This window comes from Notamacropus eugenii, chromosome 6 (genome assembly GCF_028372415.1).
Source record: "Notamacropus eugenii isolate mMacEug1 chromosome 6, mMacEug1.pri_v2, whole genome shotgun sequence".
NCBI lineage: Eukaryota > Metazoa > Chordata > Mammalia > Diprotodontia > Macropodidae > Notamacropus > Notamacropus eugenii.
The window spans coordinates 388,380,028-388,405,168 of record NC_092877.1 but is presented as its reverse complement, the minus strand read 5'-3'; the positions used below and the strand labels follow the sequence as shown (position 1 = coordinate 388,405,168).

General features: G+C 55.2%; 1 protein-coding gene across 2 annotated transcripts in view; it reads right to left on the bottom strand.

Annotated features, from left to right (window-relative positions):
* SMTNL2 (smoothelin like 2) overlaps positions 1-23,911 on the bottom strand; it is a 28,361-nt gene extending 4,450 nt beyond the window's left edge. The window contains exons 1-7 of one of the 2 annotated variants that reach the window (XM_072619024.1): positions 23,016-23,911; positions 5,441-5,528; positions 4,085-4,276; positions 3,123-3,198; positions 2,293-2,472; positions 1,763-1,880; positions 1,098-1,249 (exon numbers count right to left, since the gene is read on the bottom strand). In XM_072619024.1, coding sequence (XP_072475125.1) covers positions 1,098-1,249; positions 1,763-1,880; positions 2,293-2,472; positions 3,123-3,198; positions 4,085-4,276; positions 5,441-5,528; positions 23,016-23,411 — 1,202 coding nt within the window. In that variant the 5' untranslated portion in view covers positions 23,412-23,911. The remainder of the gene's footprint in view (positions 1-1,097; positions 1,250-1,762; positions 1,881-2,292; positions 2,473-3,122; positions 3,199-4,084; positions 4,277-5,440; positions 5,529-23,015) is intronic. The other variant, XM_072619025.1, reaches the window with a different exon arrangement.
* Positions 23,912-25,141: the final 1,230 nt, after the last annotated feature.

Here is a 25,141-nt window from a genome sequence, read left to right as displayed (position 1 = left end):
ATGACAGCATCCTGAGTCAAGGCTCCTGACAAGTGACCCAGTATCCCAAGCTCCAAGAAGAGAAAGTAGCTCAGACCAGAGCACCCCTGTGGACAGTATGGGGTGAACCTCCTCTCAGAGCTGCCCCAGTCCTTGCTGCCATCTCTCTACGTAGTGGACATCCCAACTGGCACCCCGCACTGAGAAGGCAGTAGTTAGTCAGCTCTCAGAACCGGAACTGCCCTGACCTAGAGAAACCAGTGCCTCCCCCTCCTAAAGGAGTCAGAACCACCCCATCCTAGAGGAGTCAGAGCTGCCCCAGCCTGGTGGAGCTAGAGCCGCCCTTAACTAGAGGAGCTGGAGCCACTGGACCTTCAAATTTGGCCCACCTTCCCAGTCCTGGACCTCCTCCTTCCCTGGTTCTAAAGGACCTGCAGCCTTTGGGCCCTGGGCTGTCTTCTGCCAGAGGTCAGCTCCTGCTCACTGGCCTGCAGGGGACGCTGACAGCATTTGCTGCTTTGGAGAATTCTCAGCAGTCTCAGAAAGGTGGGCACCATCTGCTGAGCCTGTGCCCAGCCCAAGGGCAGGCTGTGAAGAGGTCAAACCATTCAAAGCCGGGCAGCTTCACCTCACTTGGAACACGTGACCCCTCCCCACCACGAGGCTGGCAGCTCAGTCATCAGCCCATTGACCTGCCCCCAGAATCTTGGGCACTGTGCCCACAAGCAGGCCTCCAGGGTACCTTCTGTAAATCCCCCCATTGTCACACACAGAGTGCCCACTCTCTGTACAGCTCTTCTGGGGAGGTGGAGGGGAGGGGCATCCCAAGCTCTATAGCCCCACACGCAGCTCTATCTCTGTGTCTCTCCCCTACAAGTCCGCACAAACATGGCCGCTCTCCCCAGGCTCTTCAGCCAGGTGTACAGGGAGAGAAAGGGCTTCTCCAACCCATGCCAGCTCAGGACCCAGCCAGGAAATCCTGCCTGGCCCCAGACAGGCTCTCTTGGTCTCAGCCCACCACAAGCCGTGAGTTTGCTCTCTGAACTGAGGAAGGTGCTCTAGCCTGACCTAAGGCCTGTAAGACAGGCTTCCCCTCCCCACTGCTGCCAGGTACTCACTCAGCCATGGTGAAGGCCAGCTCAAAGTTCTTCTTCCGCTCACTGGGGTCCAAGGAGGTATAGTCAAAGGCTTCTGGGAAAAAGGAGTGGATGAGGGCACAGAAGGCCATGCCGTCACTCCAGCTGGAGGAGAAGTTTTGGAGGTCGATGTGCTGCAGGGACCCAGGAAGGCAGGGAGAGAAGAGTGAGGGCCTGACCTATGCATCCCAGAAGAGAAGGGGAGGGAACAGGCCCTCCCCTCCTTCCTGTCTCCCATTCCAGGGGCTCTTCTCTGCCCTGAGATCAAATCCCACTTCATGGCATTGAATCTACACCTCAGTTTCCACATCTGTAAAATGGGAATGCTGATGCTGTCATGAGAAACTGTTGGCAAGGTGGCCAGGGAGGAGTCCAGGTGCTGGACCTCGGTGCCTCCCTTGTCCCCCACTAAGAACAGAAGGTACATAAGCAGAAAGGGTTTCCTCACTGGACCTCAAACCTGCCCCCTCAAGTGGCTGTGGGCACCCAAGGAGACGCTGTGCTCAGATATCAGGGAAGCCCAACCCCAATTCCTGCCAGGAATCTTCTTGGCCCCCGGGGTCTCAATGTCCCTGCCCCTCTCCACCCAGTGCAGGGAGGGTTTCTCCCTCCTCAGTGACTCTACCCACTCACCCTCAGGATCTCACCTGGTACCCGATGGTCTTGGACCGGCACCAGTCCAACAGCATTTGCTTGATGCTGCTCGCACTGGCCACCCCAAAGCTCTGTGAGCGTTTCAGCTTGGCCCGTGACTCCCCTCGGCTCCTGGAAGACAGACCTCGGGTCTCAGCCTCCCCCCAGCAAGCAGGTGCCCATCCCTCCCCGCTTCAAGGGGGCACCGAACGCCATTGAATTCAGGGCCAGAAGTTGTTGGGCTGCCCTGCCCTAGGTCTGGGCACAGGGTCCCGTCCCACATCCCCGGGGGGGCTTGCCTCCTATGAAGAGGAGTGGGGAGACTCCGGGGGCTTGCTTCCTACAAAGTGGGGGCAGGGGCTCCAGGGCTTGACTGTAACAGATGCTGAAGCAGAGTCAACACATCCCCTCTGGCCTCCCTCCTGCCTCATGGGGCACAATCCCCACTGATGAAGTGAGTAGCACGGGATCAGAACTGGGTGCCAATAGGTGAGAGCTCGTCCCTCCCCAGCCCAGCCAGAGATGGAAGGTGAGCAGCTCGTACTTGCCAGCATCTTGTTCCCACTTCTCAAAGAGGGCTTTTCGGGCCTGCGCCCCGGAGGTCCGAGGCAGCGTCTGGGATCTCACCAGCTCCCTGCGACGCTCCCCTTGCCGATGGCTGATAGCCGGCGGTGGGGGGGATGGTGATTTGGGAGGGGTCGCCTGCTGGAAGCTGGAGAGAGGGCTGCTCTGACATAGTGGGGAGGGATGCCCCTCCTCCTCCCTCCCCCCCAGCCATGGGTACAGTCCCAAGGTGAAACTCAGCAGGGCCACAGCTCCCATGGGCAGGAGCAAGGAGTTGCTTTAGCCCCAGGAAGGGGTTCTTAGCTCAAGCCACCGACTGGCCTGACTGGCTCAATAGCCAGGAGTCATCCTGCCAGTTCAGCCAGGTCAAGGCCTGGGGGAAGCCACCCATATCTCCACCTGGGGCTGAGACCCCAAGGATGGGTCAGGCTCTGAGAGCCAGGGCAGGGGCACATTCTGAACCAGGCCCCCATGAGGTCCTCTCGCTCCCAGGAGATCAAGCCAGCCCAGCAGAACCTGGCATCATGCAGACCCCTGTCCTCCCTGGCTAGAATGGTCTCTGGGGCCCAGCCAGCTTCTACGAGGCCACCCCAGGAGCAGGAGCTCCCTGGCATCATGGCATGTTCTTCAGGTCCCTGAGGCCAAGACTTCTGTCATAAATGTGAAGCCAAAGACATAAATGTGTAGTCAAGGGATGATGGGCCTGGGGCCACACTGCAAGGTCAGAGGCCATGGTGGCCATGAGAGGGTGTGGGAGGCCACAAGTGGTCCCAGCTGGCCGCAGATGCTGGCGGGGAGTGGGCAGCTTACCTTTCATTGTTGACAAAGGCACTGGTCGTCCCCAAGCTGGTGACTGAGGAGGCCCTGGTGACCCTGAGGCTCTTCTCTGATCAGCAGGAGACAAAATACCAAAACAGAGAGCCTTCTGCTGAACCGGTGTGGCAGCTCCCTACTCCCAGCAGATGGCCCTACCACTAGCCCACTTGAACAGTGTTGCCCTTCCCCCACCAATGCCTTAGCCTAGGGGAGGGGAGGGGAACTCAGAACTGGAGGGAGAGAGAAATGGGCTCAGACAGGGGGAGAGCCCAAGCTCAGGGAAGGCAATGACCTGCCCCTAAGGGAACTTGTAGCCTAGAAAGGGCTAGCAAGAGCACACAGATAACCAGAATACAATTCTCCCCATTCAACAGAAGGGAAAACTGAGGTTCAGCCTAGTGACCAGCCCTGAGTCACACAGCGGGCACACACTGGAGACAGGATCTGAAGATCCAATGTTAGACAAACCCTTCTGTCCAGCCTAAGTATCCCCCGTCTGACAGATGAGAAGATAGAAATAGATGTGCTCTAAGGGCCATTAGCCCCTCATGGGGCTAAGAACAGCCTTTCCATAAATGCCTTAAGGTTTGCCAAGAGCCTTCCCACTGGATGGATCCATATTCTCTCATTTGATCCTCACAACACCCCTGGGAGGTAGGTGCTGATATCCCCATTCTTCAGATGGATTAAGTGACTTGCCCAGGATCACACAGTGGGTGAGTGTCTGAGGCTGGATTTGCACCTCCAGGCCCCAAACTCTGGTCACTGTGACAGCTGCCCACATTTTCAGACCTTGCTCTGGGGAGGAGGGTTTGAGAGCTTAAATGAGGGGGGAGGGGGGAGGGGACTGTGGAAGGTTGGGGGTAGGAACAGGCAGAGAGGGAGGGGTGGTCAGGCAGCAGCCCTCCTGATCCCTCCCTGCCCCAGGGCTGGGTGCCCTCTCCTTCCCTCCCTACCTGGCTGGCCTGAGGTCTTCACTGATTCATGGGGGCTTGTGCTGTGTCCCTGGCTGGCCAAAGAGGCCCCAGAACAGGTCAAGCTTGGGGACACGATTTCCCCGGAAACCTTTTCTGGACCCCGGGTGATGGCAGTGACAGGTTGGTGGGGCATGCAAAGAGCCACGCTGGGGGGGTGGGGCTCAGGGACCTCTGAGGAGAGAACAGAGTAGGTGAAGGGTGAGTAGCCTCCTTGGCCTGGGGAGGGCCAGAAGCCCAAGCCTCAGCCTAGCCCAGGTCGGAGCTGGGGGTTGCTTCCCGACCAAAGCCCAAGGAGTGGCCAGGCCCCTGTGGAGGCCTCCACCCAGCTCCCTGGGCCAGCTGGCTCCTCCTCTCACTTTGCCAATGTTGATCAAAGCCCTCCATGGACACCTGCCTGCAGGCCACTGCCCAATCTCAGATCCCCCCAGAGGACCACTTCTATCCTGCTACTTCTGTGCTCAAAAACCCTTGGTGACTCCCCACTTCCTACAGGATAAAAGCCAAACTCTTACGCCTGGCATTCAGGGCTCTGCCATGCTCAAGTCTGCTGTCCTGATCTCCCCTCCTGTCCTGATCTCCCCTCCTAGCCCCTGCCCACCACAGGGCCTCAGCATTCAACATTCCCCAGTCTGGAGGATCAGGCCTGGTTCTGGCCTCCTCTGCTCCAAAGTAATCAGACCTTGAGGACTGCCTCCCCTGGGAAGCTCTCCTGGATCTCTCCCTTCTCTGCAATCCTTCCCACATGGTTCATTTGGATGGCATGGCAGAATTGCTGGCAGTTTCTGACTTGATATTCTGTGGGTTTCCTAGGTCCCTGTCCCTGTCCCTCCCCCCGGCCAGAGTCAGCAGTGGAACCCCAGCAGGCATGGAACCCTAGCAGAGAGCCTGCCAGCAGCACCTGAGGGTGTGAGATAAGAGGCAGCCCTGGGCCTCCAGAACAGGCAGGATATCTGACTCTGAGGGGGCAGCAGGGTCAACCCTATACCTGCCCGGAATTCTCTCTCTAGCAGCTGCTCAAGGGGACATGCAGTCCCTGCGCAAAGACCCCTCCCCCCAGTGAGGGACACTTTCTTCCTTCTCCTGCAGCCTGGACCAGCCCCAGCTCAGCACCCCCCATCAGTCCTGGTTCCCCTGCTCAGACCAAGCAGCACCCAGAAAACAGTTCCCAAGGCCTCCTCTCTTCTGCAGTCCCTGCATGGGGTGGGTACTCCTCCATGGCATGTTTTCCAGCCCCCTTATAGGCCCCAAGAGAAGCTGGAGGAAGACTGTCCATGGAGGGAGTGAGGAGACTAGCCTGGGCAGCAAGGGCCAAGGCCCAGGAGAGTCCTCACTCACCCGCTGTCACCTGATGCCCGTTCTCCATGACTGAGGCATTGGAGACTCTCCTCACCTCTGAATCAACCCATTCTTCCTGCTCCAGGCTCTGAAAAGACACAAAACCAAGCGTCTGTGTGTCCTACCCTGTGTGTCTGTGTGTCCCACCCCAGGTGTCTGTGTGTCCCATCCCAGGTGTCTGTGTGTTCCACCCCAGGTGTCTGTGTTTCCCACCTTATGTGTCTGTGTGTCCCACCCCATGTGTCTGTGTGTCCCACCCTATATGTCTGTGTGTCCCACCCTGTGTGTCTGTGTGTCCCACCCTGTGTGTCTGTGTGTCCCACCCTAGGTGTCTGTGTGTCTCACCCTTGTGTGTCCCACCCTGTGTGTCTGTGTGTCCCACTCTGTGTGTCCCACCCCAGGTGTCTGTGTGTTCCACCCTATGTGTCTGTATGTCCCACCCTTGTGTGTCCCACCCCATGTGTCTGTGTGTCCCACTCCAGGTGTCTGTGTGTCCCATCCCAGGTGTCTGTGTGTCCCACCCTATGTGTCTGTGTGTCCCACACCAGGTGTCTGTGTGTCCTACCCTGTGTGTCTGTGTGTCCCACTCTGTGTGTCTGTGTGTCCCACCCTTGTGTGTCTCACCCTGTGTGTCTGTGTGTCCCACTCTGTGTGTCTGTGTATCCCACCCCAGGTGTCTGTGTGTCCCACCCTATGTGTCCCATCCCAGCCTTTTCAGGGCCCCTTTAGCATGTCCAGTAAGGTAACCCCCTCTCTCTGCAGGTGCCCTGGGATCCACTGCCCATCTCTCACCTGATCCTCATAATACCCCCTCCTGTCCTTTAGGAGGACAAATGGGTCCAGAGGAAAAAGGGATTTCAGCTTTAAGGGGAGCCAGAAGCAAAACTGGAGTTAGGACCCAGGCTGAGGTTCAACTGGTGTCCACAATCATCCCGCCTGATGCAGGGGAGGAGGAAAGGAAGGGACACGGGGAGGAGGGGGAAAGATGGGGGACAGGGGAGGACAGAAAGGAATGGGGGGGAGAGGAGGGGGAAGGAGGACAGACCTTTCCCAACTCTCTCTCTCTTAAGCAAAGAAGGGATTAGAGGTTGTCAAAAAAGACAAAACCCTAATGGCATAAAATTGCAAAGGTTTCACCCAAACCACAGCAGTGCAGCCAGAACACACAGAAACTTTACTGAGAAAAGACTTTGGAGGAATGGCCGCACAAACCCAAATGAGAGTAGCAGGTCTTGGAGGGCATGGGCCTCTGCCCTCTCTGAATCCCCAGCTCTTCAGTGTAAGGGCTTCCCAAGGCCTACTGATTGACTAACAGATCTGAAAGTGAATAAAACGGCCGGCTTAGAACGACCAGTCCTGGTCCAGACCCGCAGGACCCTCCTCTCTCTGCAGGGAGAGGTAGGAGACTAGGCGGCGCTGAGTCAGCTGCTTCTCCTTCAATACTTGACAACAATAAAATCTAAAACTAAAGCCAGGCTTGCTGAACTGTGGGGAGAGGGAAGCCCAGAAATGGGCTGGCAGCAGAGTCAGGAGGTCTGGGTTTGGGGACCACACTTCCTAGCTGTACCCACTCCCAAACAGGGATGACCCTTACATGCCACCTTCCCCAGGCCAGTGGCAGCTCAGAACCCCTGAACCTGATCAGAGCCAGTCTGCCACCTTGGGCGTCCCACCTCACCACATGCACTTCCTCAGGCACCGGGCAGGGTCCACCACACATGCCTATCCTGATGGCCCCTGGGCCTTTTCCTACAATCTGACACATACAGTGGATGGATGGCCCACATCTATTCTCGAGGCCTGGGGGCCAACATATCTGCACTAGGTCAGGCCATCCTCCAAACATTCTGCCTCCTCTGATGTGTCCCTTCCCAGGGTCAAATTTCCCTAATACCATCAAAATCTCACTACCTTCAGCCCAAAGCTGGCACACCCCCAAGATGCTCCTCCCCATACAGTCTCCCGTCTCACAAAAGGGGGAGAAAGGGAGAGTAGCCTGGTCTGGGCCATCCCCCCACTAGGTACCCCACTCAGAGACATGCTCCACCAATGGGGCTTCGGGGCACCTTCTCTAGACCCCTGTAGGTCCCAGAAAGGGCAGCCAAAAGTTCTCCTGCTGCATCCCAGATCAGACTGCTACAAGAAACCCAAACATCTCTGTTTCCTTGGTGTAAGGCCATATCAAAGGATGCTGGCAATAATGGCCTCCCACGTGAGGCCTGAAGACTTGGGTCTGCAGAGGTCACCAGTGGGATGTCTATTTCTTGGCCAGTTCGTTTGGGAGAGGCTTAGCTCCTTCTTTAGCCCAGAGGCAGGGACCACCCTCACCCATCCCCCCTCCCCCTCCACAGAAGGGAATCACGGATGGAGAGTGTGTGAGCACTTAAAGGTAAGCATCGACCAGAGTGAGCCAGCATGGGTTCACTAGAAACCAGCCGGACACTTAGACATTTAAAAAACCAGAAAACAGGAACATACATCCAATGGAAAGAGGCGACATTTTCATTTTAAAAATAGAAATCATTGATTACACAAAAATGAACACTTTCTTTAGAGGAAAAGAATATATACTCAAGCTAAAGAGAAACAGGTCAAGCCTTCAGTATGTTGATGGCTTACAAATAGCTTTCACAAGGAACTGAGATGCACAGACTGCGTGGGGTGGAAAGCCCATCCATGGCTGCCCTATCCAGCTTCACCTGCAAAGAATGCAGGTCCTTCACAAAACCTCCCATGAGAGGATGTCCAGCCTCTGCCAGAGAGGACCTGGAGAGAGAGCTGTGCCCCCTCTTCCTCCTCCCCTCACCCCGCCCTCCCACCCTATTGGCACACTCAGACTGGTGCCTTCTTTCTACAAATTATCCTGCCACGAACAGTGTATCTGAGGGGTGGATGGCAGGAACATTTTTTAGAGAAAAAGCAATGGGGATGTGTGGTGGCTGGGGATCAGGAAGAAATGGGGGCACATCCACAGAACACTGGATACCTAAGATAAAGGGATGGGTGAGGTGAAGAAAGGAGAGCCCAGCCCGGGGGCATCTGAGAGGCGAACTCGATTCACGTGGGAATTCTAGGCCCCAGAGGAAGCAGGTTTAAAGCAGGGCTGAGGAGCTCTGCAGAGGTTGATTTTCTCATTCCCAACCTGCCAGGGTTTTAAAATATGTTTTTCCAGATTTTGTGGGCTGTCCCCTCAGGGACAGACACTGGCTCGCCCACTCCTCCTCCTCCTCCATCCCCGGAATCAGCCACAGGCTTTCAAGGGGCCCACCAGCCCCAGCCTGTGCCCACTGGCAAGGCTTCATCCACACCCCACCCCCCAAACAAAGGCCTGGGAGAAGCTCATCTAAAGGCAGGATCCACCATGGGGGAGGGGCAGTCACGTGGGAGGAGTGGCTACTCTGGCCCCTCAACCGGTGTCCTCCCATCCTCCTCCCCAACCCCCACACCCAGTCCAGTGCCTGGCCTCAGAAGGTGTTTAATATATGCTTCCTGATTGGCTGAGCTTTTACATTTCAGTGAATGAGGCAGGGCAGCTGTGTCTAGATGAGCAGATCTAAACGTTAATGAGCCATTTCTAGGAGTTACTCGGATCCAGTCAGACTTTGAACTGTGCCCAACTTCTCACAGCCCCCTTACCTCAGCAGGGCTGACCTGAGCAGGAGGAGGGGAGCCTTCCCCCCAGTCTGGACAGAATCTTAGAGGGAGCTGGCTAGGGGCGCACTGCGGGCACTTCAGACGCTGGGAGCTCGCTGAGGCCCCTACTGGCTGTGAGTCCCCTGGGGCTCTCTTTGTCCCGTTGGGAGACTGGTATTTCTGGGTCAGCCACGTTGACAGCTGAGAAGAAGGTTTCAGGGAGATTCTTAGGCATGACACTTGACTTTTCTTATGAGAAGTAGCTTCACCTGGTGGGGTGGGGGTGTGGAATGTGTATGTGGGGGTGTGGAGTGTGTATGTGGGGGTGTGGAGTGTGTATGTGTGACAGAGAGAAGAGGGAGGGGGAGGGAAGAGGGAATGGAAGCTGAGAGAAAGAGGAGGTGAAGGGAGAGACAGAGCAGAAAGAGGTGGAGGTGGGCGGAGGGAGAGAGAAACCCAAGGTCTCTGTTCATGGCCTTTCTACAGATACTGTGATTAAAGAAAATTTTGCAAACAAGAATGGAAATAGGCAGGGATGCCAGACCAACAGGCTACACTGCCTTTTTTGAGAAGATGACCAGTGGACTCCCCCAAAAGGCATCTGGTAGGGCCCCATCCAGGGGCATCAGGGAAAGACAGGCAGAGGATGGCACAGGAGCTGAACTCAGGAAGTCGCAGAGAGCAGCCAACCCCAAGCAGAACTTGTGAAGGGCTCCAGGGGGACCTGGGAGAAGCTCTGTCCTTGGAGAGATTAGCAGTCAGAGGCAGCGTTACCGCTAAGGAGGTCAGGGCAGCAAGTGGAGACACTGGGCACACAGGGCCTCTCCTGCATTCCGGGGCTGCCACAGATGAGGGGAAGGAAGTGGACCCTCTGAGTGGGTAGAGCTGGGCTTTTTAGAAGGAGAGGAGAGCATGGGGAGCCATCAACCAATGGCCAAGCATGTATTAGGCAACAGAGACAAAAGGAAAAGCCCCTAGCCTCAAGGAGCTCGTTTTCGGATGGAGAATGCGCTACATATAGAGTATACAGGAGGCAACACTTTCGTTAGGTAGCTTCAGGAGGGAGTACCATATTATGGGGAGCCCAGCAAAGGCTTCACAGAGCAAAAAACCAGGGATTATAAAAGGTAGGGGTGAGAGGAAGTATGCTCAGTAGTGAGGGACAGCCAGGACAAAAGTGTGGAGGTGGGAGATGGGGCATCCTGTGTACACAGCAGGTGATCAGCCAATGTGGCTGAAACCCAAGGACAGGGAGGGGAGTCAAGTGCCAATGGCTGAGGCAGAAGAAACCAGGTGTCAAAGAGCTTTAACATTCAGAAAAGCCCCCAGAGAAGGAGGGGGACAGCAGTCCACAGAGGAACCATAAAGCTCTGAGGATCTCTTGTAACTTGATGGCTTTCCTGCCCTTCTCAACGTTCCCATCCATCTTCACTCTGCGTCAGGCTTGAGGACCAGAGGTCCTGTATAGTAAAGGTCTAAGGGCTGGGCAGGGTCAAATGTGGGTCACAACATGACCCCCAGCTGCCTCCTTCCTGGAGATGTAGCATGGCCAAAGGTACAACCCCTGCAGCCCCATCTGAACATCACTGAAGAAGAGGAGAGAGGAAGCCATGGGCAGAGCCTTGGAGGTGGACTTCTTCAGTAGATGCAGAGATAAGGGAGGGGAGGGAGGGAGGGACTGATGGTTGGAGGGATGGGTGGAGACCTCCTGAGCCAGAGCTGGAGGGAGGGAGGGACGGATGGATGGATGGATGGATGGATGGATGGATGGATGGAGGGAGGGAGGGAGGGAGGGAGGCCTCCTGAGCCAGAGGGGATTAGTGGACACCTCACTCAGAGAGGACAGACATTTCCTGGCCAGAGATGATGGACCTGGAGGCAGGAATCATCCTCATCCTCAGTGTGGGGTGTGGACAACATGGGAATTTGCTTTGCTTGACTTGGTACATGTTTCTTTTGGCTGGGGGGTGGTGGTGAGGGGAAGGGCAGAAGATAGATGCTTATAAATTGAAATTTTAAATTACAAAAGGGTAACGGGAGCACTTCAAAGACCAGAAAAACCAGGAAGGCAGAGAAGTAGGAGCTGGAGGCAGAAGGAGGGGCCAACCAGATTCATGGGGAGGTTCTTTCTTGGGGGGGAGGTATTATCTGACACTAACAAGTGGGACTATGAAAGACACCAGGGTGGGGATGAGAGAATGAAAAGACCATGTGATGTCACTCTTTGTGATGGAGAAGTACAGAAAGCTGCCCAAATGCCTACCAGCACCCCCTTCTGATCATTAGTTCATGTGTGCCCAGATGGCACAGCCAGCAGGAATCACCCAGGGGTCACAGGGGTGAAGGCCAGGGCTCAGACAAGCACAGAGTTGAGCAGTGAACAGCTGGTTCAAGATGGCAGTCTCTGAGAATGGGGCAGGGCTTCTAGAGACAAGCCTTTAACTTGGAGTAACAGTGACTCAAAGCCAGGCAGGGAACTGTGGTAAAAAAAATGCCTCATTTGCCCACAATCTTGCCAGTCCAATCATAAGGGGCCCAAACTGAAGAGGAAACAGGAGAAACCACCTTCCAGTGTAGGATCCCTTCAAGGGGGTGCCTGCTGGGAGAAAGGCAGGTGGAGAAGGCAGGGCAAGGGCCTCAGGGTGCCTATAGCCAGGGGCTGGAAAACTCCCAGGCTCCTTCCTCCAGCAGAGCAGGCCCAAACCTTCTTAGGGCTGCCAGGAACAGTGAGAGGGGCGTCAGAGGCAGCTCTCCCACCCAGGTCTACACACTCTGCCTCTCCACGTCCATAGATCAGGAACAGGAAACGAGTGACAGTTATAGGGAGAAAAGGGGGAGCAGGGGAACAGGCATGAGAAGGAGAGAGTAAGTGGCATCTCAGAAGAAGGGGGAGGGGAGAGTGGAGGGAAGGGGATTCAGGCAGTTGGACATCAATCCGGCATTAACCTTGACAACGTCTTCCTGGGCATCACCCTACCCCACAGTCACACCAAGCTCCTTCATCTCCCTCCAAGATCTGGGTCATCTGCTACAAGAGGAGCAGACCACCTACACCATCATTGGAGTCTGAAATAAAAGACCCCACCTCCACACCTTTGCCTGAGCTGTACCCTGCCTGCAATGCAGACCTCTCTGCTCCCTTCAAAGCTTAGCTCCACGATGAGCTCCTTCAGGAAACTGTCCAAACCCTCCAACTACATGCACTGAATTTGTTTTGTCATTCCCCCAACCCAGTGAGAATGGGAGCCCCCTGAGGGCAGGGCCTTGTATCCCCAGCATGGCATGCGCGCATGTACACACACATAGATACACACACACTTAACGCTTGATGAAACAAATACTTGTTGAACTGGACCAGTGTGCTGGAAGCCAAGTCAGCTTTGTACAGATGTCTGAACTTGGGGACACTGAGCCCAAGGGGAGGTGGCTAAGAGGAGCCCAGGGGCTGCCAGGGCAGGCCCCTTTGGTGGGCGGGGGAGGAGAGGGGCACTGGTAGTCAGGGCTAACTCCAGACCAATTCTTGCCAGAGACTCCCCATGCCACAGAGAGCTCAGTATAAAAAACAACAGATAGATGGATGCAGGTGGATAAACGAATGAATGGAAAGCGATTAAATTCTCACCATGCGCTAAGAAGTGGACTGACCTCTGGTGCTCTAAGACCAAGTGAGGGGGCCAGTCTCTGCCCCTGAGGACAAAATGGAGGGCTGGACCTCTGGGGAATGGGGGGGGGCTGCACCCACACCCCAAGCACTGCCTCTGGCACATAACGATGTTGGCATCCATGCCAATGGCTCCTCTAGCCCAACCCTCTGGGTTCAGAGAGGGCAAAGGCTGCTCATAGTCCCCCAGTTGAGGGCAGAGCCAGGACTAGATAGCACTTCTCCTGATGCCTAGAGGTCGGGTTCTTTCCACAGACACTGAGAATGAGCAGTGCCTGCCTCCTGCCCTGGGCGGTTTCCTTACTGTCTCCCACAGACTCTGCCCATCCTGGCTTTTTCCCACTCCCTGGCACGTCTCCCTCCTAGCTCCTGCCTGTCTAAATCTCCCAGACCATCCCCACATGGCTTTCTGTTTTTCACCAGATTCCCCACAGACAGTCTGGGGTGCCCTGAGGCCTGGCCCTCCCCATCTTGGTGCTGCCTGCCTGCCCAAGTCATCCAGGACTTCACTCTTGCCAGACCTCAGAGTAACAAAGCCCCCTTGTCTGTGCCCAGCACCAAGGGCAAGGTCCCAGCCCCAGGAGAATCACATCACCATCCTTCTGCCAAGAGCCTCCAGGCCCTGCTCTCTGGGAGCCTTCCTCCGACCTGGGCTGAGAAGCATCCAGGCCAGGTCCCCTGCCCACCCCTGCCCCAGGCCAGCTGCTGCCCCTGCTCCAGCTCCCTCTTCTAGGTTATCCAGTCTTCCCTCCCCTCCCTCCTCCAGCTACTCAGGCACAGTCCATTTCCCAGGTTTGCTCTCAGTCTCTGGGCTGGGGCTCTAGGAGGGTAGCTAACCCTAACCATTGGGCCACTTCATTTGGATTGGGTATCAGACAGAAAGATAAGCTTTTGGGGCTGAAAGGCAGAGACCAGCCAGGTCAAGCTCCTCCCCACAAAGTGATGCCCACTGTCAAAGGGATCCTCCAGCCTTTCCACTAATATGTTGACAGAACTCAAGTGAGCCCAGGGGACTGCATGCTCAGTAATCTGACTTCAGTGGAAGAAGGATCTGACCACAATGGAGCACTCTAGATCAAAGGTAAACATGCAGGCCCCCCCAAGCACCGGGAGGCTTTAAAGAGCCCTGACCTCAGGGGACCCCAAAGGCAATGAGAGTGACAGGGCCCTGGAAGGAGATGAGGGGTGGAGAGCCCAGGACTCCAGGCAAAGGGGACCAGGGCAGGATGGGGCCAGAGAGGAGTCAGGTCCTGGCCTTGATGGTTCCCAGAAAAGAGGCTAGGATGAGAAGCAGGAGCTCAGTTCTCTTCTGACTCCCACAATAGCCCCTAGGCTGGGCACCATCCCCATCTACAACTGAGTGAGACACAGAGAGACTACTCAGCTTACTCCTGCTTGGGATCAGGGCTTGTGAGTGTCAGGGGCCTCATCTCACCAAGGCCCCAGCAAGGCCTCAAGGATTCACCCCAGCAAACCAATGGGCCCAGAAACCCTGAGCTGCCCCATAAGATCCTCACTGAAAACCAGTCAGCAGATAAGTCACATAGGGAGCACTCCTCATTCAGACATGAGACAGCAGGCCTTGGTGCCCCAGGCTGCTTCTGGGAAGAGATGAGGAGGGAGAGGTCACGGATTCAGCCAAAGGAAGGGGGCCTCAAGAAGCTTAGACTCCAAGGGGATAGCAGAGCCGCCTTTGGCCCTGAAAGGCTGAACCAGGAGGGATGAACAGCCCAAGCCCAAAGGCTGGAGGGAAGGAGGAATGGGGCGGCACAGACACAGGAGACCTTCAGAGCATGGCTTGTTGACCACCCACAAGGAGTGCTGCTCTAACCAGAGGCAGGAGAGGATGGGGGGGGGTCCTCAAGGGCAAGTGCTGTCTCCACAGCCTTTCACAGTGGGGCTACCATCAGAGAGAATGTCTTCTGCCCCCAGGACAGAGGATGTCTCCCTCACCAGGGAGGCCTAAGCATGCAAGATTCTAGCTACACTGCCCAGTGACCCCTCCACAGATCACTGACACTGAAAACAGACAATATTTGTGTGGCACTTCCAGTTTGGAAAGCACCGTGTGTCTGTTATCTCATTTCAGGGTCACAATAGCCCTGTGACTGTGCTGTTATCCCCATTCCACAGATGAGGAAACTGAGGCAGACAGAGGCTAAGTGACTTGTCCAGGGTCAGACAGTTAGAAAACGTCAGAGGCTGGATTTGAACTCTGGTCTTCCTGACTCCAGATCCAGGGCTTTATACACTGAGACACTCAGTTGCACAACAACCAGAGCAGCACAGAAGTCCCCACTGGGTTGGGTGGGAAAGCTGCAAGTCCCATTTCTGTAGGATGCCGAGGCTAGGAGGATTCCTCCATGTAAGGAGACCTCAGGCACTACAGGGTACACCAGAGCCCTAGGCTGGGAGTCAGGAAGAACAGTTTAGAAATCTCTCACTTCGAAAACTGGAACACTAATGCATTGTTGGTGGAGTTGTAACCTGATTCATGCATTCTGGAGAGCAGTTTGGAACTATGCCTAAAGGGCTACAAAAATGTGCATACCCTTTGACCCAGCAATACTGCTTCTAGGACTGTATCCCCAAGAGATCTTAAAAATGGGGAAGTGTCCCACATGTACAAAAATATTTATAGCAGCTCTCTTTGTGGTGGCCAAAAACTGGAAATCAAGGGGATGCCCATCCATTGGGGAATGGCTGAATAAATTGTGGTACATGAATGTAATGGAATATTATTGTGCTGTAAGAAATGATGAACAGGAAGACTTCAGAGAGGCCTCGAAAGACTTATATGAACTGATGCTGAGTGAAAGGAGAAGAACCTGGAAAGTACACAGCAACAGCATGGTTCGATGACCAGCCCTGCCAGACTTGGCTGTTCCCAGCAACGCAATGATCTGAGACAATTCCAGAAGACTCGTGAAGGAAAATGCCATTGACACCCAAAGAACTGTGCAGTCTGAATGCAGAGCAAGGCAGACTATTTTCACTTCTGCTGTCACTCTTTTCTTCCTCATAGCTCCTCCCTTTTGTTCTGGTTGCTCCTTCACAACATGACGAATGTGAAAATACATTTAATATGATTGTCCATGTAGAGCCTATATCAGATCGCATGCCATATTGGGGAGGGGGAGGGAAGAGAATAGAAGGAGAAACATTTGGAACTCAAAATCTTACCAAAATGAATGCTGAAAATTATCTTCACATGTAACTGGAAAAAAATAAAATACTATTAAGAGGAAAAAAAGAGAAAGCTCTCACTTCACCTGCCCGTTGGCAAAGTGACCAAAGGAAGAAGCAGGTTATATCAGGAGACCAGCATCCCAACCCTACTGTACAGAGGCTGTCTACAGGGATATCAGAAAAGCCCCCCAGTTGCCCGGTCTCCCTACTGGGATAAGTACAGTGATAGGGACCCCAAGCACCCCTAAACACTCACGGTGCCGCAGGATGCTTGCTCATCCCCCAGGCAAAGGCCAGACAAGTGGCAGACTATGACAGTAAGGGAAGCTACCATGCTGAAAGCTACAGGGATGCAGAAAATTCAGAGACTCTCAAGAAGACTTGCATGAACTGATGCAGAGCCAGTAGATGTCAATGAGAACAAGATGGAATCAGGAAGAATAAAGCAGGCCAGCCCCAATAGAGAGCGATGATGACCAAGTCAAGCTCAGCACCAAGGAGCATTTCCCTCCTCCCCCTCCCAGCACAGCAGAGACAGTGGATCACGGGTGTGGAATGGGGGGGCTCATTCTCGGACCCAAGGACTGGCTTTGAGAAACTTCAAAGAGAAACTGCCACAGAAGGCATCAGAACCACCACTCACCACTCATGTGGCCTTGGGCATTCTTCTCAGTTTCTCCCTCTGGAAAATGGAGAGAATAATTCCTGTCTGCCTCCTTTAGAGATTCACCATAGAGATCACAATAATGTAACTAATAATCATGTCATTATTAATAATAACCTCATTAATGAAAATGAAAGCACTTTGGGAAAATAAAAGTCAGGGACCACTGTAGGCTGGCTTGTGGGAGCCTGGGACAGCTCTAGGAGAGGAGGGGGAGGCAGGAGAGGGAGGGAAGGTACTTGGGGAATATCTGCCAAGAGTCTCGAAAGATTCCACCTTTCCTGGGCTCTCCTCCTCCCGACTCCCCATGGAAAGTTATCTTCATTATCTAGGGCTGGCCAGATGGCCTCTGGAGGCTGACCTCCCCCACTCAGTACATGGCACCAAGAGACTTCAGGAAGGAGGAGAAACTCCCACCCCCAAACTCCAGGGAGCCAAAAATCAACCTCAAGGACCCTGTGCAGCTCCCCACCTCCCATCTCCCACATGTCTAAAGAAGAACATGCACCCAGGAGGGGTGAGGAGACAGGTGGCCCTGAGGCATGCCTCTCCCTTCCATCTCAAGGGAAAGAGAAGTACTTTGTTGTGTCCCTGCACACAGTGAGTCTCTTTTACAGGCAGGAAGCAGTCCAGTTACATAATGATGCCCTGGTTTGCCTGAGCTTTGGGACTCCACCCCACCCCCAACTTGGCCATCCTGATCCATGTTGGGTTACAGGTGACCAGAGACCAAATGGCTGTCACTAAGCCAGCCAGCTTTGGAGCTGGGCTAGGCTATCCAGAGACCCAGCCTCCCTCCTAGAGAGGACTGAGGACTGTTGTGGAGACAGGGCTCAGGGAACCTAGCAAAGCTCACTTGAGCCCATTAACTGAGGGATGGTGGAAGAAGTTCTGGTAGATGAATGTGATGGAAGGGGCCAGTTTCAGAGGAAAGCAGGAAGACCCTTATGGGCTGATCCAGAGAGAAGTAAGGAAAGCCAGAACAAGCAATGCAAGGACACCAGCTTGAAAAGACTGAAGGACTTGGGAATTCCAAAGACCACCCCACCCCCACCCCCCAGCCCAGCCTGAGACACACACAGGGCACACCACTAATGGGGGCATCTCTTTGGTTTGATTGTCAACACATGTTACGAAGGTTTTGTTTTTCCTTTTTCTCCATGGAGAGAAGGTGAGAGGGACAAAGGGGCTGAGGATAGAGCAGCCCTTCCTCCAAAAAAAAAAAAAAAGAGCAGAGGGCCATGGAGACATTTTCAAAAGCAGCCCCAAGGGATTGACTCCCAGACAAAGAGAGCCTCTTGGAACACGACCTGCTGAATTTCTTGTGTCTCCCAAAGCTGGGGAAGCTGGCAGGCCCTTTCTGTTCCCCTATACAAAAGGGGTTCTCACCATAGCTGGCATTAGTGAAGGTCAGCGGAGGCCAGGGAGGTCTGGAACAGCAGAGCTGCCCCTTCACAGTGAGTTCCTAAGTCACAAATATTCATTCCCCATGCATGTGGCTACACAAAACATGCATACACACTCCAGGTACCCTATGTGCTCCCAGACTGGGGAGCCTTCTCCAGGACATGGAATATGCTGAACACTTCAGCCTGGGCCTCTTTCCTCAGGTTGTGCCTTTGAAGGACTTGATTTAAACCTCTCCCCAAAGTGGCTCACTTTGTTATAAAAATAACATGGCTGACAGGGAAGGAGAGATAAGGTTGAGCCTGGCTTGTCTCACACAAAGGCATTCCGAGGGGCCTGGGGCCCAGAGGGCCCTGGTTTGTTCCTCTCTCAGCTAATGGGCTTTGCAGGTGGTCCCAGGTAACTCCTCTGGAGACCAGACCAGCCTCCTGGGTCCTTCTAGAGTCAAAGGAAGTCCCACCTCCAGGAACTGAGCTTAGATGGACAGAAATGTCTGGCTTTTCTTAAATTCCCCTGGCTCTCTAAGTTCTACCAGAGCAGAGAAGCTAGTAATGGCAAGGGCCTGAAAGGCCAGCAAGGCCAATTACCTCATTTTACAGATGAATAAAATGAGGCTTGGGAAAGGTGACTTACCTGAGGTCATCCAGGCAATAAATGACACAGGAGGAATTTGAACCCAGGTTCTAACTTGAGAACCAGGGGTCTCTCCAAGTGGAGTCCAGGCCCTGTGGCAAGCCATGGGGGTGAGTATGGGGGGGAAGTGGGGCTGTCCTTGGCCACAAGTGTCCAGGACAATTCCCCACCAGGACTTTAGTCACTTCTCAGGGAAGGGACCCTCTACCTAATTGTGTCTCCCGACCCCAAAAGTACCCAGCATGGTGGCAGCTGGGGCTGCATAGTTGGGGCAGGGCAGGAGGAGCAATGAGGTAGAGGGTAGCCCAGGCAACCAGGTGGGGGAGTTTCCAGACTACTCCTGAGCCCACCCCAACAGACCCATGAGGCCTGGCAAGGAAATTATGAAAAATGAGAGTCAGAGGGGCACTGATGGAGGGGTGCTGGCCAGGGGTGCAGGGCAGGTCTCCTACATCCTGTACTGACCTCTACCATTTCTTCAAGCCATCAGCCCCCTCCTCACCTTTTCTGCCAAATGCCTGAGTACCCATTTACATTTATCCAATGACCTCTTTGGAACTCCATCCACCTCCCTACCTCCAATGGCCTTCTCCAGGACCCCCCCATCCCACCACACTGCAACCCCATTGGCTACCCCTCCCCCATCCACCTCCATACCTCCAATAGCCTTCTCCAGGACACCCCCACCCCACCACACTTGGTCCCCATTGGCCACTTATCCCCGGAAGAGTTGGCAGGGCCCTCTGTGGTGGGCAGCCAGCAAAGGCCACCAGAGGGAGACAGCAGCACTTATCTAAAGTCTAAACTTTCCTCTTGTGGTGTTCCTAATCCTTCCAAACCAGGCTGATCCTTGCCCACATGCAGGCTACCTTCCAGACAAACAAGGCCCACCAACATGCCCTCTCTGCCTTCTCTTTTCCAGGAGAAATTAGGCCCAGTTCCTTCAGCTGTTGCTCTCATGCCCAGGACTCGAACCCTTCCTGTGCTCAGCTCTCTTCACCTTGTCAGAGTTTCCTGGGCCCTCTCCTCTGGTTTCCAGGGTAGCTCAGTCTCTGTCCTCCAACATCTCAGTCACTTCCCTCTCTAAGGAGGGTTCTTCTCATTTTCCCACACTAGCATCCCCAACTGCATTCACTGCCGAAGCTGCCACCACCCAAGGATCATGGAAATCCTTGGCCCCCTTTGCTGGATGGCCCCACTACCTCCCCCTCCTCTGGCGAGGTCCTCAGGCTCTCCCACACCCCAACTGCCAAGACCCGTGCATTGTATCTACAACATTCTCCCCCCATCTCTCACCTGACACTTTCCTCCACACACTCAACAAGGGAGCTTAGTTTACTTGTGGTAAGACAGGTCCCTGCCTCGTGAAGCTCAGGGAGCAGGGGGAAAGAACACACATAGGAGAGAAGCTCTTTTCAAACAAGGTCTGAAAGGCAGAAGGTCACCCATTACCAATGTGGGGTGGGGGTCGGGAATGAATCAGGGAAGGCTTTCTCAAGGGAATTCATTTGTGTGGGGCTGCAGGGGAAAGTGAATGAAGCCATCAGCCTGCCATGGAGGGGGACAGAGAGACTGAAGCCAAGGAAGACAGAAGAGAAGGAGGAGAGACCCCCTGACTGAGCCTTGACAGGCCAGGAAAAGCATTATGGGCCAACAATAGAGTCTGAGCTGGCCAGGAGGGGCAGGAGAATTGGGGGAAGGGATCCAGCCCTGGCAACAAAGGGAGAGAGTTTCTAGGAGTAAGGAGGGAGCTGGATGCTTGGCAGATCTGGGCTCATGCAGTCTCCAGGCCCCTAAGTCCCCAACCAAGGTACTCTTCTGCTAACCCACAGGAAATCCCCTCATTTCCAGCCTTTCCCTCCAGTCAGACTGGACTACTGTGCCATCACAGGCAGCAGCCCCAACCTAGAAGGGGCTCCCCTCTCACCTCTGGGGATCTGGATCTTCCTACAAACTCTCCACCCCCACCCAGGCAGGGAGCTCTACTAGAATTACTGTTAACAGATGGACTTGCAAGGGCAAAAAGTATCCCCCCCCCCCAAGATAAGCTCCCCGAGGGTAGGGGTTGCTGTATTTATGGCCTCCAGGGACCCACCGGGCAGCAGAAGTAAGTGAAAGTGAATGCCTCCTTGGAAAAGGAAAGGCCAAATACTGCACATCCCCACCCCCCAGGGCAAAGCTACCAACTTCAGCAGACAGTTCCCAGGCAGTAGCCCAGCCCCAGAGCCAGAGCACTTCCCCAGATGGAGGAGAGATCCTTACACGCCAGGCCCACCATGGCCATCTCCATGTCGGGCTCACACCATGTCTGGGCCTGAGAGAATGTTTGCATGGTTCCCTGCCTTCACATGCCCACTCAGGGGCCAATGGACTCCAACTCTACCTCCTGGACACACCTTCACTCCCTTCCCATCCTCCACTGGACCATAAGCCCTGGGAAGGCAGGGTCTGCACAAGGCCTAGTTTGGTTCAGGGAGTGGGGGATGGGAAGGTGGTGGCAAGTCCCATCAGGGAAGGCATGGTCATGGTAGGAGATAAGATGTGATGGCCATGGGAAGCTCCAGTCTGCTTCTAGGATCCACCCAATGGTGGTACCAAGCCAGACTGGACAGGGAGGATGGTAGGAAGAAGTATTAGTCCCAAGCAGCCTCCAGCTCTAGTGGTGCTAGGTGCCCAGGGTGCTATGGAATCCAAGACCCCACCACCACTATGTAAGAATTCAAGCAACATGGACACATCAGGTCTGGAGATGGTGAACATGGTCAGAAGAGGCCTGTCTGGGGTCCTGCTTCCTCCTCCCTAGGCCACACAGCTCAGCCCTCTCCTCCAGGACTCAGGTCCTTCCTCAAATCTATATGTGAGTTAGACAGAAGTCAGAGACCTTGAGACTTAGTGCTTGGGGTGGTTGTGGGATGGTGAGGGCGGTGCCCAAGAGAAGAAAGGAAGGAGAAGGAGTGGGACAGGGAGAGGCAGACTGGTCCAGGTCACCTTAGAGAGAAGTAAGAATTGAGGGAGTGACCAAGAAACCAGAAGACAGGCAGGATCATGGACAGTCCATGGCTCCCAGCCAAGTTACTCCAAAAGCTTAGGCAGCTTTGATGAGAGGGAGGAAGGGAAAGCCCCTTGGCCTCAATTCCTTCTCCTCAGGCCTCCCCTAGTGAAAGGACCTGCCAGGACCAGCCAGAGGGCTCCTTCCTCTCCCATTTGGCTGGGGGTCTGTGGAGCCACCCAGAGAGCCTGAGAACTGGGCTGGCTGCCTTCTCAAACCCAAATCACTCACCTGGACCCACCTGGACCCTACACAGGGGAGCCTCCCTCCCTTGGCCTGCATCCCTGGAGTCCCAGGTTTCACTAGTGAGGGCTAGGCCCCATTCTCTGCATGCCTCAATGAGTGGCCACTCTTTAAACCCCCAGAAGGCTATGGACCTTCTCCAAGCTCACCCCTTCCATTCAGAGGCCTCAAAGGGTCATTTAGGTCATCATAGTCCCGGGTTCCAAAGACCCTCTCCCCCTCAGGAAGAGGAGGGTGTGGAGGGGCCTCTGAAACAGATTCAGACCCTTGAAGCGGAGAGACAGGTGGACTCAGAGCTGGCCAGGCTGGGCTGATGCTCTCCTCCAAGCCCCCTCCCCCACTGCTCTGATGGACATACACACACACACACACACACACACACACACACACACACACACACACACACACACACACACACACACACACACACACTCCTCTTCTCTGGCATACCAGGCTCACTTTTCCATACCATGCAGCCTGGTTTATTTACTAAGTACCTTCCAAATACAGGAGGCAGTCACCAGGCACTTTTGGCCTGGCCTCCGACAGCTGTCCCACTGCACATTCTTGTCATTTAGCCTTCAGCAACCAACAAACCAGGTCGTGCGATGCCTGCCGAGAAGCTGAAGACCCCAACCCAGGACCGCAACACAGTGGTTGTAGGCTAGGATCCCAAAGCCCTGCCCAGCTCCTGGCCCAACCCAAGACTTCAGGCCAGAGATAAGACACCGAGATCCCAAACTACATCCCGACGGGTCTGATACATAACCTGGAAGTCGACCTTCCCCTACCCCGACCCCTGCCACAGAACAAGCTAGGGAAACTGAGGCAGGTCAGTGTGGGAGGAGCTGCAGCTGGCCCCACAAGGCGGAAGTGGGACCAACAGGTCAGGGTTATGAAAAGGGAAATTTGAGGCTGGAGATCAGAAAGACTCTCTCAAACTATAACCCCTCGGAGCAGGCCCCCAAAGGGGAGGGATCAGACCTTGTAGGTCGGTGGTGGGCCCTTCCTTTTCCCACCTGCAGGCTGCACTTTCACCCACTCGCTACCGTCAGGTCCCGACCTGACCGGGCCGGGCCGGGAGGCGCTCACTCACCTGGCCACGTCCTGACAGCGAGAACACGGCGTGGCTGGCGAAGCGCGGGGGCCCCCGGGCACCGGGGGACACTGACTCGGTCTGGGGCTCGGACCCGCAGTCCAGGGACACGCCGGTGGCACGCGCCAGCGCCTCCACGTGGCGCGCCAGTTGTCCTAGGTGGACCCGCAGCCGCTCGTGTTCGCTCTGCAGCTCAGCCACGGTGCGTGCCAGGGGCCCGGCCAGTCCTAGCGCCTCGTCCACTCGGCTCTCCACGCCGCGCTGGAAGCGCGCCACGTCCGCGCGCAAAGCGCGCACCGCCTCGCGCAGCCCCGCTGGCGCCTCGGCAGACTCGAACCCGAGCTCCTCCTCAGCCGCCCTTGCCCCAGCAGGCTTCTCTCCTGACGCGCTCTCCATGGCCTGAACGCTCCGCGCTGGGCTCCGCGCAGGGCTTCACGTAGGGCTCTGTCTGGCGCCCCGGCTCGGCAGCCTTAATTTCAGGAGGGGGCCGCGGAGGGAGGGGGGACGGTGGAGGAGGGGAGGAGCCGCCCCGGGGGGAAAGAAGGAGGGGGGAGAGGCGAGGGTAATGGGGGAGCTGACCGGGCCAGGGGGGAGGGGACCAGACTAGCCTGGGGCGGACGCTGGGAAACTCGCCGGGGCCCCCTCCTGTTGGGCAGGAAAGAGAGCCAGGGTGCGGAGACCGGGTGGGCTCTCTTACCCAGCCCACTGGGGCCAGCACAGCCAAAGTCAACAGACCTTATCGCTCCCCAGGAGGGAAGGAGGGAGGGAGAAAGCTGGCCGGCTAGGGGAGGGGACTGGAGAAGAGGGGGGAAGGGTCCTTCCTGGTCCCCTTCGGCTACCCCACCCCTGACCGGCTGCGGGGGAGGGGGGGTCCAGGTCCTCTTCCCACCCCAGCCGGACTCCCCGAGCTCAGACCCCCCACCCCCACCCCCACCCCGGCTACGGAGGCGGGCAGGTGCAGGAGGCGGGACAGGGAGGAGGGACTGAGAACCATGGTGGGCGGGGGCCTGAAGTCTGATCCCCGAAGAAGCAGCTCCTGACAGTCAGGTTCCCCACCGACCGACTCCTCCATAGCTTTTTACCTCGGAGACATTTTGTACAGAGATACACACCACTCACTGCAGACCATATCACACACACACACACACACACACACACACACACACACACACACACACACACACACACACACACACACACACACACTTGGAGTGCCACTGGAAATCCAAGTCGCTGGGGATTCGGAAAGTCTCATCACCAGACCTCAGAACTCCGGCCTGCCCTTCTTTCCATTAGGGGCCTGAGCCTGGACCTCAGAGCCATGGAGTTGGTGTTTAAGACCATGGCCATTGGTGAGATCACCAAGTGAGAAAGGAGGGAGAGAAGATTCCTCGACCCAGGACAAACTAGAGGCTGCCCGACCCTGTGAAGAGGCAGCCAGAGAGGCAGAAGGAGAACCAGGACAGAACAAGGTCCTAGAAAGCTCCGGATGAGAGAGTGTTCAGGAGGGCTGGTCAGCACTATAAGGGACTGTGGGGATGGGATTTGGCAGTTAAAAGATCACTGGCAGTCTGGGAGAGGAAGCGTTCAACTTAGAAGCTACACTGTAGCTTCTTACAGTTTTACAGAACAAATCTTTTTATGAGGGGGATTTGTTCTGTGAAATTTAGATTCAGTCAAAGGGCTGCTCTTGAGGACCTAGAGGGCCACATGACCCAAGGTCACAGGTTCCCCATCCCTGAGCAACACTGAACCAACTTCAGTGAGTGAGAGGAGAGAAAGTAGAGACCAAAATGAGATAAATTTCCTAGAAAGTGACTGAAAAAAAGGGGAAGAGAAATGGGATAAGTGCATGGCGAGGAGGAGTGGGGTCTAGTGAGGATCCCTAAGGTGGGTCTGTGCTGGTAGGAAGACAGGAATGAGCTTGTACAGAAGGGAAGTCTGAAAATCGAGGAGCAGGCTGCCACAAGGCAGCAACCATTTAAGAGCTCAGTCTGGGGTGAGCTCAGTGTTGCATTACCCTGAATCACCTTGTGTTCTTCAGTGACTGAAGAACAGTCATCCAGTTTTCCTATGTTGATAATAGCTTACATTTATATAGCTGCCTGCAAATATTATCTTGCTAG